Source organism: Seriola lalandi, unplaced genomic scaffold (assembly GCF_002814215.2).
Source record: "Seriola lalandi dorsalis isolate HSWRI2012SDOR001 ecotype SW California unplaced genomic scaffold, Sedor1 jcf7180002054285, whole genome shotgun sequence".
Classification (NCBI taxonomy): Eukaryota; Metazoa; Chordata; class Actinopteri; order Carangiformes; family Carangidae; genus Seriola; species Seriola lalandi.
This window is the reverse complement of record NW_019524838.1, coordinates 248,964-267,733: the sequence shown is the minus strand read 5'-3', so window position 1 is coordinate 267,733 and position 18,770 is coordinate 248,964. Positions and strand designations below refer to the sequence as shown.

General features: G+C 41.9%; 1 protein-coding gene across 1 annotated transcript in view; it reads right to left on the bottom strand.

The window, feature by feature from the left end:
- Positions 1–2,747: 2,747 nt before the first annotated feature.
- crtac1b (cartilage acidic protein 1b) overlaps positions 2,748–18,770 on the bottom strand; it is a 17,601-nt gene continuing 1,578 nt past the window's right edge. The window contains exons 2-14 of the mRNA XM_023405756.2: positions 18,280–18,476; positions 17,744–17,880; positions 14,393–14,549; positions 12,180–12,314; positions 11,917–12,059; positions 8,902–9,038; positions 7,166–7,248; positions 6,776–6,876; positions 6,505–6,673; positions 5,178–5,323; positions 4,880–4,922; positions 4,652–4,795; positions 2,748–4,371 (exon numbers count right to left, since the gene is read on the bottom strand). Of these exons, the coding sequence (XP_023261524.1) occupies positions 4,244–4,371; positions 4,652–4,795; positions 4,880–4,922; positions 5,178–5,323; positions 6,505–6,673; positions 6,776–6,876; positions 7,166–7,248; positions 8,902–9,038; positions 11,917–12,059; positions 12,180–12,314; positions 14,393–14,549; positions 17,744–17,880; positions 18,280–18,476 (1,720 nt within the window). The 3' untranslated portion in view covers positions 2,748–4,243. The remainder of the gene's footprint in view (positions 4,372–4,651; positions 4,796–4,879; positions 4,923–5,177; positions 5,324–6,504; positions 6,674–6,775; positions 6,877–7,165; positions 7,249–8,901; positions 9,039–11,916; positions 12,060–12,179; positions 12,315–14,392; positions 14,550–17,743; positions 17,881–18,279; positions 18,477–18,770) is intronic.

Below are 18,770 nucleotides of genomic sequence, written 5' to 3'. Positions count from 1 at the left end.
TGCACACAGTACAGTAAGATAAAATAAACGAACATAGTCTCTGGCTGCAGCTAAAAAGAAATGACCACTACAGTGTATACATCCAGATTTATACAGCTTTTTCTTCTCGGCTCCTTCCGCTTCTTTTTTTCCTGGCCATTTCCGTACAGTACAAATATTTTCTTAACATATCCTTCCGTATCTGATCTTCTGTCAGTTTCTGTGAACGCTTCATGGCGTGTGTACCATGTGCAATTGCTGTTTATAGGACATTATGTGATTGGTGGTCTGAAGCGCAAAAAAAATACATTTGGATTATTTTTCCACATGGAGCACAAGCCCACACACAAACAGGCTGCACATGGTTACAAAGACACATAGACACACACACATACAGGTCCAAACTCCCCTGACACACACATACACACACACACACAGACACATACAAGCACACTGAGCATTGTGTTCCAGGTTTTTATTTTGCACAGGGACATCTCTACTTTCAGTTCATTTCAGCAGAAAGAAACACAGCTGGAGCCTCTGGGACACAAACAATGCCGTGGCAGTGACCATGCCAGACACACACACGCATACACACACACATACACACACACACGCACATCCTTTCTGCAAGGTCCATGGACATCGTTCAATGACACTGTACAGCTACATTACGCAGTTTGAGCATCATAATGAATTTCTTTCAAGGCTCACCTTGTTCTTAGTGGTATTGTAGTTTCTCAACCTTTCTGTAGTCATGTGCTTCCACTCTGTCCCAAAAATATATAATTCTACTTCTCGAAAATGTCTAAAGTAAGTGTTTGAGCAGAGTACTCAATCGCTGTGTGTACTGTGTTTTCATTTATTTTCTTCAGCGTTACCTCATGAACTCCAGTTGCACTGGACACAGAAAAGCTTCATATCTGAATTGAGTTTTCTATGATAACCTGTGATATACCATGTTTGAATGCACAGAGCAGATACAATAAATACTGCACACAGTATGTTTAGTTGCATGTACCTATAGCTAAGAAATGTCAAATAACCAACAATCTTCAGTGGTATCCTTTGTCTGTTTACAAACTTCAGAATTAGCTGAAATGCCACAACCCATTTCAACACATTTAGGAAAAGATACAAACTTGATTCGCACAACCACGTCTCTGACAGCAAATGAATACACCGCCATTAGGATTGTGGAGTTTAAGTAGGAGAATGTGAGCAATAGGGATAAAAACATCTGAATGTCCTTTTAAAGCGTGCAATTTTGATAAACACTTATTGTTCATGCAAACTGTGAGCTTACATATCAGACCTTGGTCACACAGTTCAAGTCTGACCCAAGAGTGTTATTCAAACTACAAAAAATTTTCCAGCCTATCCTTACAAAAACATCTTTGCAGTAACCTCATTTGACCCTCTTTGATAAATTTGTTGGTGAAAATTTCTGTGCAGACGTATTAAAGTATTTGACTGGAGTGGACACGATCTTGCTGAACCCTGGGTAACTCTTACTCTCCACAGATTCTTTGGCCTACACAGAGAGCATGACAACATCGTCGACACGGATCCAACGGAGATCCATGGTGAGTAATTTTAATTGCTTTAACACATCCATCATCATTTGTTTATTGGTTTTTCATGCTCTGATGCTTCTTAGTTTTCATTAAAAATGTCTGAAAGAGAAATAAGTTCAGTCTTTAAATCTCAGCTGAAATGTTTGATATTTACAGGTGGCATCTGTGGTTTGGGTCCAACTCATTAGCAGGCTGATGTCAAGCGGCAGCGTTTGGTGCTGTTTCTTAAATGGAATGTGTGAGGTCTTTTGGCTAAAAATGTCCAAAATATATAACACTTGCCTCAGCGTGTGAATAGGGAGAAGCCAATGAAGCATAACACACACACACACACACACTCACACACACTCACTCACACATCCTCTACCCTGGAGGACTGTACTGGCCAACACTTGATGATGGATCTATCCCCTGCTAGGACAGTGATTGTGGTCTAACACTGGATAAGATACAAGTTGTGTTGCACAGCCTCAGCACTGGGATTGCTGAGAGGAGAATTGATGCTGCCCTGCAGAATAATGTGGAAGCAACAATCCGTCAGTCAGCATCAGCTGTCAACATATTATCAGCCAAAACGTTTATTGAACTCCTATAAAATTTCAAGAAACATGTGGGAGCCGGACAAAAATTACTTCTGTATAGTTAAATTTTCACCAAAAACAAAGCGGAAAAAAAAAAGAAGGGTGGTGTGCTTTTGTGTTGTACTGCTCTAAATCGAAGGCTTCACCATGAACGTTATGTGAAACTAGATTGCAATACAGTACACGAGCAAGCAATTTTTTCTTATTGTCAACAAATCAAACAATTAAACGACTATTTGTGCATTTTGCATTTACATGACAAGATTTTATAATACGTCCTCTGAGCAGCGATATGTTCACGGCAGATTTGGGGCTACAGGATGGGCCGGGGCTAGCTAGTTAGCATGCTAACTTCCGTAGAAGTAAAGACGTGATAGAGTGAGTAAACATGAAGGGTAAACGTCAAGAGTTAACGTTGGCGTTTCTTTCCACTGCTCTTGGTGAGTATATTAACAAAGTTTGTTATTGAACTCACAACGTTTCTTCAAGACTGCTTCACAACAGCTGTTAATGCTAACGTTTGCGATGTACCAATAGCAAAACTTACAAATAGCTCCTTTGATTGATCAGACAAATAAAATATTGCTTCCATCCAAAGCCTGACCGAGCTTGTTCCTCTGTGACATCCACTGTTGTTCAAATAGTATTTGCATACATCAAGGAGCTACACAGTTGAACTTAGTGCCATGTATTTTATTTCGAGTAAATCCCACATTAACCATCCTGCTGCCGTAAATACTGTAGCACACAAAGTCTGCAGCTGAAAATAGTCTCCAACAAAAACACTATTTACTCCTGTTTGATTAACATGTGCTGAAAGCTACAGCGGCCAACTGTTTTAGGAAATTATTTATTACGAAATGTATTTAAAAGATGAAACTATACATGACACAAACAGGGTAGGAAAGTTAGTCTCTTGGTATTACGAGAATTTCATGCAATTTGTTGACAATAACAAATATATAGCACATCACCAGCCTTATCCTTTGTGGTTTTCTACTATGTGGCGAGTGATTTAGTAATTTAAATTGTTAAATAAATTCTGATAGGTTCATGTGCACTTTCCAGCTACCAATGCCGAAAACTTTACATTTGCAGATGTTAAATTATAAGAAAATTGTGGTAGATTTTTATTGCACTATATTGACATCTTCAGCATGAGCAAGAAACTTCACCACAAACTTATCTTCACATCCTTGCTCCCTGACATTTATTAAATTTCATTAGGAAGAAAAAGCAATAAATATTGAGTTATGACCGTTGGTAAATACAGTAAATAATTTGAGCTGATGCTCATTTAATATTTACAACTTAGAGTGGCTCTACATTATTTGGCAAATGACTTGGAAATTGCTAAATAAATGATGATAAGTTCAAGTACACCTTCCAGTTACTGTACTTAAAACTCTTCTTGTGCTCATACTCGTGTGTTTATCTTCTTAACTGTGCTGTTATATTATTCATAGGTAACAAAATGTAACCTATCATCCGAGACAGATGGTGTGGCATATGTTTCTCTGCCCGACTGCCTCTTTGTAGTACACTCGCCCACACACACACACACACAGACAAAACCTACAGCGTGGATTCCTGGTGTACCTCAGCATCCCAGTAAGCCCATAATAAGAACGAGAGTGACATTGTTAGGATTAACATAGCGGCGGTGTGGAGATACAGATGGGGCCTCAGCGTGTCTCTAATGAATGTAGTCTGTGGAGCCAGTAGATCTGTCTTCTGTATGTGCAGAGGTTTATACACTGCGGCTCCACTTATTGACTTGGCCTCAGTTCAGGTCCCACTAAGATAAGTGCCAGGTGATGACGTGAGGGCTCTGCGGGTGTGACACAGTTAGTTCTTAACCCTGTAGCTCCCAGCGAGCATGCTCCCTGTGTGTTTCTTTATAGTCCAGAGGGGGCCGGGAGCCAAGAGGTGACACATAGCCATGGTGAGGAGGGGCCAAACTGTAAATAACTGATGGAAAAAGATAGTCGAGATCCATAGAGGAGAAGGAGGAGTAGATGTTTCAGTGAACAGTTTTCTCCGTGAGTTTCTGTACATCCCCATTCAGCAGTGGAGAGAGTTATGATGGGGAGAAGACAGTGACGGCTACAGTAGTCCAGTCTGAAGATGGGTAGAGAGGAGTGGTAGCACAGAGACAGAAAGCAACCAGAAAGAAAGGCCCGACCACTTGCGTTCCCCAGAAGACCGTGTACCTCCAAAGTAAGCCACCTGGGCTGCAGAAAAAGAGGGAAAACAGAGGGCAGGGAAACGTTAGCCAACATCTGCGTCTTTATGGCTGAAAGAGAGCTCATTCACATGGGGGAGTTAGTCATGCAAGACAGTGGGGTGCAGAGAGGGGACACAGTCAGAGGAATGTTAGCACCTTTAAGCCTTTACTCAAAACCAGAGTAATTAAGGCAGCTTAAGGCATCTCGTTCTCTGGCAGTGCTTCCTTTGTTCTCCAGATCTTAGTAATCCAGCTAAGTCTACCTCGACTCTGCCAGGACCACTCACCCACACAGGCTGACCCATCATCGTTGGGCTCAAAGCCCTGGTTGCATCTCCTCTTGGCGCGGCACTTATAGTTGCCATAGGTGTTGGTGCAGACGGGGCGGTCAGAGGGGCACACAGAGGGGAACTGGGTACACTCATCTTTGTCTGAGGGAGGGGGAGGTAAACTTGATTTTAAACGAGGGCACAAGCATAGAGTGGTGGACAGGTTGATGAATCTTTTCAACTTACCAGTGCAGCGGCCATTCTCATTCAACGCGAAGCCATCACCACACTGCAAGAAACAGTCAGTCCAATCAGAAACAAGAATAGCTCTAAACCGAACATTAAAATTCTTTAAAGCTGATAAAAGATGTATCATGTCAGTTGATATTGTGCTTTAGTGGGGCTCCTGCTCCTGAGCTTTTTTGATGTTACCACTGGGAGCACCAAAGAAGGTCATTTTGAAACTCTGCGCATATTGGCGAATCTACAAAGCCTAATGATCCTTGACGAGATTTTAGGATTTTAGTGTGAATCACTGCTGTACCTCTATCTCCACAGTAGGAGTGACTTCCTCCTCGTCCCTTGGATAGTCGATCTCCAGCACTGTGTTGATCTCCGAAGGTTCCAGGGGTCGGGCCACTGACCGACCATCTGGCCAGTACACCTCGACATTGGTTGCTACATCCTTACCTGGTCAGACACACACACAAAGACACAACACACACAAACAAATGTTCATATGACTATGACTTAGCCTTGAAGGCTCATACAGTACACTACAAACTGTAGGTTGTCATGGGATGTTCTCACTGAGTTTCCTCCTTCCTCTGTTTTTCACTGACACACACACACACACACACACACACACATAGTGAGAGTCGGAGTGGCACCCTCCTCTTCTCTCTCCATTAACTATTTTAATCAGGCATAGAGAACCCCAGAGTGTTGGGGGCTGCAGAGGGCCTCTGCAGCCCTTAATTAAAGTGGCATTTTTAATGCAAACAGATCTTGAGTTACTGAGCCAGACAGCGATCCACTCAGCAGGTGTGCTGCCTGAGCGCCAAAGGATATTTCACCTGCTCTGCTCCCACATGACACCCTCACATTTAGTGGTGGGGAGCGCATTTTACAAAGTAGTGACACATTTTGCAAATGTGGAGGTCTGCTCTGAAGCCACCGTGGTGTGGAAAGTTTGCTCTTAGCGTGTGTTCTGAGTAATCAGGCATTAAAACTGAGGGCCTCCAGAGTTGATCTGTGCTTGTACAGTCCTGATACTGAACAGGCTCAGTGAGCAGGGCCAGGGAGCAGCAGTGGGTGGGCTACCAGGCCTGGATGACCACCAGAAGACTGTCCTAGGGGGGGGCAGGAAGAGACAGGGAGCCGGCTCCTCACAAACCGGGCTGGCTTCCAGCTGCAACACCTGTCCCCCATCTCTTCCCTATTTGTCCACCCAGCTCCCACCCACAGACATCTCACTCTCCCATGGGTTCCTAATCAGGCTGAAGGTATTAAAACAATGCTTTCATTTTCCTTCTTACTGCTGCTCTCTGTAATGCTGATTGTGTCAGTTTCTCTGTCTGTCTATCCGTTAGCAGAGAGTAAAGCTGAAACAATTTACTAAAGTATGTTCACATTCATCCTCTACAATGTGAGGATTTGTTGTAAATTAAATTCCTTTGGGTTTCTGGCTTTGAGTCAGATAAAACAAGAAATCTAAAGACGTCACCATGACCTATTTTTTCACTGCTTTTGAAACCCTCGATTTCTATTTCATAGACAAAACAATTAACCAATTAATCACCAAAATAATCAACAAATTAACTCCAGTCAGCACAAGGTGGATCCCTGCAACATTTGTGTGTCAGCGTTACCAAGGCCAAAGTGGGCGACAGGCTCCATCTCACACAGGTATCCCGAGCCACCATCGATGATCCGTGTGTGTGGGCCGGTCTTTTTTGTGTACACCACAACTTTAGCTCCTCTGGCGAATGCACCAAACCTGGTCCGTGGAATCACCCGCAGCCATGAGTTAGTGGTGCCCTAAGACACAAGACAGAATAAGAAAAATGTGGGTTTCTGTTCAGATTACACTGCCTAGAGTGTCAGACTGATTTGGATGCTTTTAAGATGTCTGACACTCACCTGGTTGACTTTATAGACAGAAAGCGGCTGTGCTGCACTTTCACCGTGAGACACCAGCAGTTCCAGACGCCCATCACCATCAAAGTCTGTGGCTACAGCTCCTGGATATCCATCACAGTAATGATGCACTTCAGGAAACAGCCTACATAACATTTATCCTCCTCATGCAGGGAAACATGGGCGTTGTGTTTCAGCAGTCATAGAGCTAATTATGTAGAACACGTCTTTTTTTTTCTTTTATAAAGCTCATGAGGAAACTCTGATCCCTAGTGGAGCTCTGGTGCCATCTAATGGAAAGATGTTGGAATATCAGACATGAGGCTTGTTCTTGCACTGTGTCCCATCGCTCATGCTGAGTTGTTGGACACCTGTTTGTTCTGCCACACTCACCGGTTCCTCGTCCTTCAGGCTCCGATGCCTCCCCAACATTCAGCTCTTCTATCTGGGGGTCTCCATGCTCTCTCCTGCTCACCCTGTCAAATCACAACATCACAGCAATTACCCAGCAGTCACTGTAAAACATTGATACCATGGCCACTACAAGTATATAAGCTCAATTAAGTTCAATTTTGAGGTTCTCAAAGAGCAATGTTTGACTTTTTACTCCACCACATTCATTTGGCAACACAGTTATTTGTTACTAATGTAACTAATCATTATAGTTTTATAGTTATTAACTGTATGATAGCTTTATTAATGTAATTAATGTGTTTGTCAACAGCTAAAAATCCAACCTCCTCCTCCTCCTGTAGGCACCTGTAAGAAGAGGCTGGTGTATAAACAGACAATGAATAATAATGTAGTAAATCACAGCAGCAATAATATACAATATGTCTTCATAGGAGACGCTATAATTGTTGACAAGTGCTATATATAAAGGACAACTTAAAATGCCTCCAATTACATTATAGAGTGTTATAAAGCATTCATGACATGTTTATATACTGCTTATAAATGCCGAAGGACTTAAAGTGTTACCGATAAAATGAGTTCCCCTCAACCAGATCAGCATTAAAATGTTGCTTACATGTTAACGCATCAGAGCTAATACTCTAATATTATTATATATAACATGAAAGAGGGGCCAGTCAGCTTTTACTTGTGACGCTGAACTTAAATAAATTTTTCTGACAATACTTTTTTTTATTTGATTTGTAATGGAGTATTTGCTATGTGACATTGCAACTTCACAATTGAATAATATTTTCAAAGCCCGTCCTTGCTATATACATGACCAGCTGCCATGTACCTGAAGTGATAAAGCATTTCCAACTTTCCTTAAGTTATAATTTCATTTCACAGTGCACTGATGTGCTGATCCTGGCTGTTAAACCCCACAGCTCAGCTAAATATTGATTAGTTGTATTGAATTAATTAGCTTGGGCACAATAGTTTGAGCTTTTCTTCAGTGCCAGAGAGCAGAGTTAAATTAGCTGATTCATCTCCATACTACACAATGGAGCAGAGCCACGGGCTATAGAGCAGTGACCCCTGTCAGACCATCATCGTGTCCAGAAAGACAAAATATGTCCTCCAACGACCTGACATGCAGGAATACTCTGATCCAGGAAATCTTTGGGGCTTACACTGATTATTGATATTCAGTTTGAACTGACCCACCAGCTCATGGCAAAATTCATCATGATTGCTGCATCCTGTTCAGAAAAATATGCCAGATCAGATTTTTATTCAGACAGGATGAGTTTATTCTACTGTTAAGTCCTTACAATTGATATGTATCATATATTGCATTTTGAGAGCTGAGTTCATTAATATTATCTAGAGAGGAAGCCAAACCGTGAGCCAAAAAGAGACCTAAAACTGTCTTAATGAAAGATTCATTCATGTGTGGAGGAGGAGGCGGGATGCCAGACTAGATAAGTATCCTTGGCTGGGATTTTTAAATTCTTCTCAGCTTCTGAGCCCAGTTTTAGAATATTAAATCAAGATGCAAGAGTAGTCCATTAAGCTAATCATCAAAGTGCTATTAAAACTTACTGCCGTATATTGCCATATGTACAACATGTGTGTATGTAAATGTGAGTGTGTGTGTGTGTGTGTGTGTGTGTGTGTGTGTGTGTGTGTGTGTGTGTGTGTGTGTGTGTGTGTTATATTTGTGTGAGTACCTGAACAGCCTGTTGGCGGAGGGGCCCCTGTAGGCGATGTTATTGAAGAAGACCTCCAGCTCGTTGTCGTTGTCAAAGTCTGCAACGATAACGGTGCGAACCGGGGACGGCATGGCGAACTTCTGGGATGCTATGTCCTGAGAAAAACAAACGCACATGTACATCAGTGAAACACACACACACACACACACACACACACACACATGCAGGAATTTTTTTTTTGGACAGAACAAATCAGAAAATGCAGCAACAGTGACCACAGAACACACTGAATCAGATATAACCAAATTCTGATCACGGACCGGACGTGCTCTGAGTTGCTCTGCAGTGAATTGATTCACAAAATGTGTCTTTATTGCCATGCTCATCACGTATTTGTGCATAGGGACAGTTACATCACATCTGCAACTGCTTGGTTTTGTCACATAATTCATAAATTGTCCTCTTTTTCCTTTTTCAGCGAATTCTGCTCTAATTTAATTATCTATAATTGTCTGTTTTTGGGTAACAGCTAGGGTTAGGATTACTAATACATCCAACATTTTTTTAAACATAGAGTAAATGCTTTCTCACTCTATATGTTTATTTTAAATTCTATAAAATGTCATTCTAAAATGTGCTTGGTCTTTTATGGGAAACATGTCGTTCACACCCAAAGTTCTGTTTGTTTTTGTCTGATTTGTCAGTCACTTCCACTGAGTAGTTAGAAAGTGCATGTTGTTCTCTCTTGTACTACATTCTTGCAAAGAAATTAAAAAAAAGATGCAGTTTGACAGCCAAGTGAAGTGGACTGTACAAACACCACAGCGACTGTCATTTATCAGCAGAGAAACCGCAACCCCTCACACCCCAGAATTTTGAGGATTTTCTCTTGAACTTTTCTACAACCTGTTTTTATTACATTCTGCGTCCTGGATGTATTAAATTTAACATGAGGACAGATGGCGTGAGCCGAGCCAGTGGGTAGAAAGATGGTTCCATAACCTGGAACATAAGGTCACTGGTTCAATCTTCACAACAGACAACACGTCCATCAATAATCGGTGTCCAGTCCTTGAGTTAGACACTGATCTGTCATCTGTTCCCTCACTCACTGTAAGTCACCCTGGCAAAGAATTTCATCTGAAGCCTTAAGATAAGAACAAAGACCTTTTTTACATCCTCTGGCAACAGAAAAGTAGACTGCAACTCTCCTGCCCGAAAAAGTCTCCTCAGCAGAGGAGTTTTTGCACGAGAAAGTAACAGATATCTCCTCGCTTCAGTGACACGGTGATAAGTCGGAGAAGAGTTATAGAGCAGCCCTTCACTCCCTCCAGTATTTACTCCCTGTTTTAATTATAAGGCTCATAAAGCTGCAGGGGGGGGCTGCCCACAGTGACCTTCTGCTTCTCAGGTGAAGGAGAGGGGATGGCCAACTAAGGCCATGAGGGAGAGAGGAACAGCTTTACATTTACTATACCATTAGGTGAATGGATAGATGTGCAATAAGGAAAAAGAAAAAGGACTTTTACCAAAACAAAAATGAAGCACAGAAACATGAGGCTTACAGATAAAGAGGGGTGCAACTTTGAGAAAGAAATTATTTGATCTATGATTTGATACACGTAAAATATCTCAAAATGTAATGTAAACAAAATTAGAAATATTTGTATTCTTGAGTGTTTGCTCATTATGCTGAAAAAACAATAATGATATCAATAATTGGCTATAATTATAATTAAATAATCTTTTTAAACACCACCTCTCAATGACTTTATCTTCATTGATTATGAGCTCTGATTTTGGTAAACAATAACCAGGGAAACTTCTACGCTAGACTTTTTCCATTTCTTTAAATACATATTAGATATGTGGGTGTGTTTTTGCGTGTGTGAGTGTGTTAAACCTATTGCAAGGAAAACCTCGGCAATAGATTTTAATTAAAGCCCAAACAGGCCTAATCGGCACTTTCCAATACCCAGGCAAGCTGCTGTTTCAGCCCAATTTAATTAGCGGTTTACTGGAGTGATACAACAGCTTCATTATGCATGCCAAAGGTCAATACAGGCGAGTGGGAGTGTCAGCTTGTGTGGGAGGGAGAAGGGTCTTAAATGTGTTGTGGGCTTGTGATTTAACAATCTTGGTTTAAAAAAACAAAAAAACAATGGCTAGCTAATTCAATTTGTCTTGTGCGTGTTCATGTGTGTATTTGAGAGCATGTGTGTATGTGTGTGTGTCATGCTGATGGAATTGCCTCTGGGCTAACCATCACACATTAACCCCTTATTTGACCCCTATAAAGATGTCTACCGTGACGTTTATCTCTTTGGTAAAAGATGCAGTTGCAGGTGCTGACGCATAGATCACCAAGCAACAAAACCTCTGCAGATTTACACGCAGCAGAGGCCGTTTCCGTCTCTGCTGCTCTTAACTGTGCCACGCAAACACATGCACGCTTCTGGCTGTCTCACAGGAGTTGAGTGAAAAATTATAAATCACCACTCCTCTGTCTTTAAATGCCATTCAGTCCCAAAGTGAGTCTGCGGCGACTAGTGCTAATTCCCCACCCTCCTACAAGCATTGATAAGTCTGTGATTCAGAGTGTACGAGATTTGCTGTCTTTGTGCTGCCAGTTCATCAGACATTGATCTGGTCAGCGGGAGTAGAAAAGAGAACAACAACCTTACTCTGACTCAATCAGACTTCACCTGATGATTTCTTTTGTTTTTAGAACTGTCCAAAACCAATAATCACATGTTGACCCTTTAATTGACCCCTAAAAAGATGTCCCTGCTTTCTGAAGGGATAGGTCAGGTGTGAGGAGGCATGACGGTTAACATTTCTCTGAACCCCCATTTTCTCACTCTGCATACAACTACTTGTGTGTCCATGTGTCCTTGCTTTTCTCTGTTTGCAGCTTACGTTTGAGTGCGAACATTTGGAACAGGTAAATACATATATAGCCTACACTGCATTTAAATGTGTAACGTGTGCAAGTAGAGTTGTTAAATACCCAGGAACCACATTTGAACCCACCTTGAACTTCTGTTTGCGGTTATTCAGCTGCATGTAAAGGCGGTGAGGTCCATTCCAGTTCCCGTAGACGATGTCTGTCTTGCCGTCGCGGTTGAAGTCTGCCAGAGCAACCCCTCTGCCATGCTGCATGGGGTCTTCCACACCTGCAGTTATTTGGTAATACACTATTATAACAATGAAGACTACCTTGTGTATTGTTTTTGCACCAGCTTCATGTGACATGTTGAGACTTGACTGAGGTTAAGCTGCACTGTTTCTCTCACCAGCCTGCTGCGCCACATCCGTGAAAGTTCCATCTCCATTGTTCTTGAACAGGAAGTTGGGTCCGTACTCGTTGTCACAAAACACATCAGACAGCGTTTGACTGACGATGGGACCCACCACTACACCTCGCCCTCCTGCACATAAAAGGGTAAGAAGACTTTTCTTTTTAAAAACTAAAAATTGAAGCAGGATGGGTGTAAAAAGAGAGAGAACAGAAGGAGAGGATGAACAAAACTGAACGGCAAGAGATCATTATTGTCTTTACAGGCAATTTCCTCTGAGCAGGACAGATAAAGGCTCTGATGGGTTTCACACAGACAAACACACAGATAAACACACCTAGGCACGAGCGCAAACAAATACTAGAATGCAAAGGCGTAACACATGCTGGGAATCTTTCGCACTAACCAAAAGCTAACAGTAATTTTCTCCTTGTGAAAAGATCTTTGTGACTGTTCGATACAGTCAGTATCACCCCCGGATTTTCCAATGACATTGTATAAAGTGAAGTGTCACGCTAAAGTGTCTCATCTCAGACCAGCACAGTCTAATTATGGAGCTGAAAGGGCTTTGATTGCCCTTCCAGTATGCAGAGTCAGTGCTGTGAGTGAGAACTCGCTCCTGATTTACTGGCCCGCTCCATCAGCCCAGACAAATATCACTCGCCCCCTACGGCCATAAACCACTAACGTCTCTCCAGAGATATGTAACCATTAGATATACAACTTCACTGACTGTCCCTCTGCTCTGATTAACGGCAGTTTGATGACAAAGCCATCTACCGTACATCATTCACAGCGAATGTGAGCCAGCTCACTCTGCCCCCCTGGTGGCTTAAATGACTTCCTGCATGTAAAAAGATGATGAAGATTGATTCTGTTACACACGAACACAAAGTCATGTCCCACTTCAAAAGCTTACCTAGGCGTCAGCATCAAGGACTTTTCAGTTGTTACAACAAAGTATCATAGAGGCAGCATTTTTTATTACTCATGATGGTCTATGTAACAAATCATGGTGAAATAGTTTATTTTGGCATTTACTGTTCTCTTCTTCTTTACCAAAACAGGTATCCATCACAGGGTTACATTGATCCAAGTCAGTTTAAGTGCTATTTTTCAAAGTAAAAAAAAATCAATTTCAAGGTCATCCATTCAGTTTCGTAATCATTTAAATGCTGCAGTTCAATTAGCTCAATTCAGTTAAAATATTTAGCCTCCTATAAGAGGAAATTCTTTTTTAGTTTACAATATAAAAAGGCATTGCGTTAAAAGGCATGAAACTTTACACACATTAAAAATACAGTAAAACGTCAACATGATTAAAAAACTGCCCACAAAGTCTAAGGACTAAGGTTAAGATGAATGGTATGTTTGAATTAGATGCATTTATTGCACGTGGAATTAATACAAACATCAACTTGTTACACCTCATTTCTTCAAGCCTGTGTCTCTGACTAGAAGACTAAGATGAATTCAGCCTGTTTGCCTTCATTCAATACCTGACAGTATAGACAGACAGGAAATGTCTGCGCTATTTTGCACAAATCAGGGAGTAACACCATCAACTTCCAGTTAACCTCCACAGAAAATAAAGTCTTTCTGGTCCTTATTGGCATGTAACACTTGGATCAGACTGACTGTGACTGAGCTATTTGCACATAAAAGACGGTGCTAGTGGCATCCGCAGCCACTTGTATTCAAACCTTCAAAGTCTGGGGGAACCACACTAGCCCGTGATAAATGCCATCTCTGGGCTGTTGAGCTGGTCTGATGTATGTATGTGCCGCCCTTCCCCTTCTCTTCCCTGTGACTTTGACTGGAGTAAACAGCTGACGGGGCCAAAAGAGCCCACTAACACTCCTCTCTCTCCAGTCCTTTCTATTTTCTCTCACGCTTACTCCCATCGTGTTCTCTTTCTTCCTCTCGCTCTTTCTTTTTTTCTCGCCGGGCACCTCTCCAGCTCTCCTTTACTCTCCTCCTGTCTAGCACCCTCTCTGTACTAAAGTCCTATATTTCAGACTCTCTGGGTACAACGAGCACATGCTCCTCTGCAGATGTCTGTATAAATCAGACTGAAGGTCCAGTAGTGCTGGATGATCTTTCATCACACACACACACACACGCACGCACGCACGCATGCGCACACACACACACACACATACACACACACACACACACACACACACACACACACACACACACACACCTACCAGTGAACTTGTTGACTCCAGCCTCCTCCGCCACACTGGAGAGGGCAATGACGCCCTGCGAAAGGTCACTCGCTCCCTCGTCCATTTCTATGAGAGCATGAGGACCGACGTTGCCGCTGGCATAGTTAGCTATGTAGATAGCATAACGCCCTGTACCCTGGGAAGAAAAGTAAATATTGTTTTTATTTAATTTCAGTTGTTTTGTTTTTTTGATACAGATGATTTCATACTCTCAGTTGCCCCAGAAGTAATAAATATGATGTTATGCTTTTTCCTGTAGGCTCAGAAAAAGCCACGCTGTCAGTGAAAGATCAGCTCAAGAAAAACTCTTCACTGCACATCCTTTATTGCAAAGTGCCCCTGCTTTCTTTGCAAGTTATTACACTTGTTGCATGCAGTTCATCATGGTGTCCTGAACTTTGCAGCACACCTACAGGTTTGAGTGTGTCGCCGACACAATGATTTACATTTGATTTATTGATATCGTCAAAGCAGAGCCATAAGAAACCACATGTGTAGTGACATGTGAATTGACAAAGCTTTTGATGATTCAGCAGAACCTTTAACCTTTCACCAAATTTGAAAACAAACAAATAGACTATATATTTTTCAACTTGTCTTCAGTGGTATCTTGTACCTGCTGAGACGCCACCTCAGTACAATGGAGGTGTATGACAGTGTGCTCTGTGGATTATCCAGAGTAAAAAAGACATGGTTTCTGGAAAGACGCATTGTTAATGGTTTTTTAAAATGGAGCTCTTCAGCGCTGTCGGCACCACAAACACAGACAGTTTCATTCACCTCCTTTGTGTTGGGCTGGAGGCAGAAATAGTATCTAGAAACCTGCTCACATAAAACCAAAACTACTTACATGGTTTAATATCGCTGGAGGTAAGTGAGAAAATATGTTATTTGTAATCAGGGAACAGATCATTAGGCTGGCAATATATATGTTCTTTCATACTGTCTACAGATCCCATGACAAATCCAAACCCATCGATAGGTTAGTTTGTGTCTCAGTGCTCTCTGACTTCACTACCCTCTGTGTGGCTCAGCCTGAAGACCATGGGTAACTACAGATGATGTTAATCTTTTAAAATGATATAATCTTCTATTTTCTACAGGCTATGTATGTAAAACAGCTTACATTATTTTTGATCTGACAATGATTTTGTCCAGGAGTTATTTTTTTCATTTACACTTTAGCAAAGCTTACTCAAATAGTGAGTGAATAGTGTAGTCTTTGGGGACTATTTTCAGCTGCAGATTAATACATTTACTAGTGAATATTTATCCCAGCAGACAGTGTGTGACCTAAAATAAACTACAATGTAAAAAAGGTCTTTGTTTTAATGAAGGAATATGTCATCCAACGGTTTTTGGACAGCAACGCAGCTTTATGGCACTGAGGAATAATATAGATCAGGCTTTGGCTACACAGACAATACTTGTTAGTAAGACCAGTTCTTTGTTGGTTTTGGTCTTTTCATGGGATTTGAAAAAAGTTCACCGCACATATCCTTTAACTATCTTTTTAAAATTATTTTCTATCTCTGAATATCATCTGCATATTTTCACCTTTTCCCAGTCCTAACCTTTTCTTTCGCCTTTATCTCCCCTCACCCTGTCTATTCTTTACTCCCTCTTTCTCCGCCTCTCTCCCTACTCCTTCCTCTGCCTCCCTTTGGAGATTAATTTCACACTCCATTATCAGTCAGAGTCCCTGCAGACACAAACTCACAGACGGAACCACGCTAATAGACTACACACTCGATTCCAATGAGCTTTCCCACCAGGCCTAACATATTTCAGTCAATACAAACACATGCACATATGCAAACGCACACACATGCACGCCATTTCACCATTTGCGTTAACCTTACTATATTTTTACAAGACAAGAAAAGTAAATGAGACTGGGTGATGTAAATGTCATCAAGCGTCACATTATGGCCTGCTGAGGTGGGAGGAGTGGGTACCACTTTCTCTCTCTCTCGCACACACACTTTCTCACACACACACACACACACACACTTACAACTTGACAAAATGAGAAGGAACGACAATGAAGGCCACTGGCAGTTACTTAACAAACTTAAAAGTCAATGATTTTTCAATAAGTCTTCACCCAAGGCTAATTTCTGTCACTGGAATTGGCACTGTGAATAGTGTGACATGCATGCCTGCAAAGTACATGTTGGTGCAGGGATATGTGACTGCATGCCCTTTACAGCGATCACCGTGGAGCCTGAATAAGCTCCCACCTCTGATGTAACGTTTCCATTTCCTCCTTTTCAATGGAAGAATGTATTTCAGTTTTTCTGGATTTTAGAATCCACTTACTGTCAGAAGCTCCATCCTGCCTGCCAGTACAAAGTGAACCGATCCATCAGTTCAATGCGAGACCCCTCAATATGTCACCTTCATCAGTTTGTAAAAGACTAATGATTGGACGTCACTTTCAAGGAGACTGGGAGAGACAAAATGGTTGAATGACTAATTATTCCTCTATTTTCCTGGGTGATAACACTTTATTTATGAGTAAACAGGAGCAAATGCATTAGCTACTGAGCCAACGATACAACATGCTCTGGTTTTGGCCAGTGTAACCTTCTGCTGTTGTTCAAAATCTGTTCAACAATAGCAAAATGTAATCTCTTTCGCTGTCTTTCTGCCTGTCTGCTGGAACTAGCATGGAAGAACACACATCAGGGTTTTGGCTTCCTCTAAAAGCATCAGCCATTAAAAGTAGATATCTTTCAAATCGCTTTGGCACCTGCATAACCTCTCGGTGCTCAGTGAGATGGGACTGTGGTTAAAAGAAAATCTATTGTAATCCTTACTGTCCTCTTCCCGCTATTACATCCTTTATCCCGTTCCCCTGATTGGAAGTGAGAACTGTACACGTGGGTATGAGATAAGAGACAAAGAAAGAGTGTGAGCGTGTCAGTCAGAGGGAGAAAAAACAGGAGTGAAGGAGGTGGAAAGAGCGAACAAAACAATGGGAAAGGGACTAAGAGAGCGAGAGAGAGCAAATGTTAGTAGTGTGCAGTCATCACTCCTCCCCTCGTACGATGTTCTATAAAACAAACGAGGCCTGGCTCCTGTAATTACACTGGTGCGATGGACAGAAGAGAGAAAATGGCACACCATTCCCCCCAAATGAACTGTCATAGCACATGCTGAGAAGGGCGGCGTAGGCAGGGCATGAGTTATCACTGGTAAACAAACAGAGGCAACCATGCATGTACACAGAAGACACTCTGGGGAGTTTGTGTGTGTCTGTGGCGTGGATCTGCATATACCCGTACTCCGTGTGTGTGATTGTGATTGTGTTTGTGCGTGTCGTACCTTTCTGTCCACACAGGCCACTGAGCGCCCAGCCATACGGTTGGCCACGTCTCTGTGTTCGTTAATGTCATCGTTCAGTAGGTCTTCAAAGCGTCCATTACGGAACTTAAACAGCTTGTCAGAATATGTTGCCCGACCTTGATGCGGAGAGACGTTCAGGAGAGTTCAAAAGAGGCAAAGATTGTGCGGAGAGTAAAGAGTTATTATGCAATGCAAGAAGTGTGGAAGATTGGAAACACAAGAGCAGGCTGCTGTGGCTGAAAGTGAGGAATGTGATGCAGGAGTTTTTATAAAAATGATAGAGGTGAGGTGTTGCAGTTTTGGCAGTGTGCGCTCTCTAGCTCTCAGATTGATTAATAGCAGCACAAAGCTTGTCTGTTATCTGATGAAGACTCAGATGAGATAAGCTTAATATCTGCATACTGATTCTCCTGCTTTGTCTCTGTACAAGAAAAGACTTATAATCCCTTTGTGAGTGTGCACATGATGCATCTATATATTTTTTATTCACAGAAGTGTATCAGCTTGTACTGTACCAGAGAAGGCGTTATTGGTGTTGAGCACATAAATCTCCTCCCGACCGTCTCCGTCGATGTCACACGCTGTCACTCCGATGGCGTTGCCTTGTCGGTCTCTCAGGGCATAGAAAGGGGAGCTGCGGTTGTCAACAGCGATGTTGACAAGCCTCTTCCTCTGCTTGTCGTACTTCAGCACCAGATTTGGGCCGTTGTAGCTGTCAGCAGACACCAATAGCAAGATGTTATGTGTTCTTTTCGTAAGACTGTGAGCAAGAATTGTAAAGCCTAAATCATGCAGTGCCATTTGTATTCTCCAAGTCATGCGTATTAACTAATGATGCTGCCTAAAAAAGCCTGAAAACAATTTTACGATGCTTCATTTATTGATGAACTCACCCAACTGTTATGCAGAATTTTGTAAAACTGGATTTTATAGCCCCTGAAAATTTCAGAAAAACCTGATTTAAAATCTTCAAAGTCTGTTTTAGGTCTTGGGGAGTGCAGGGGGG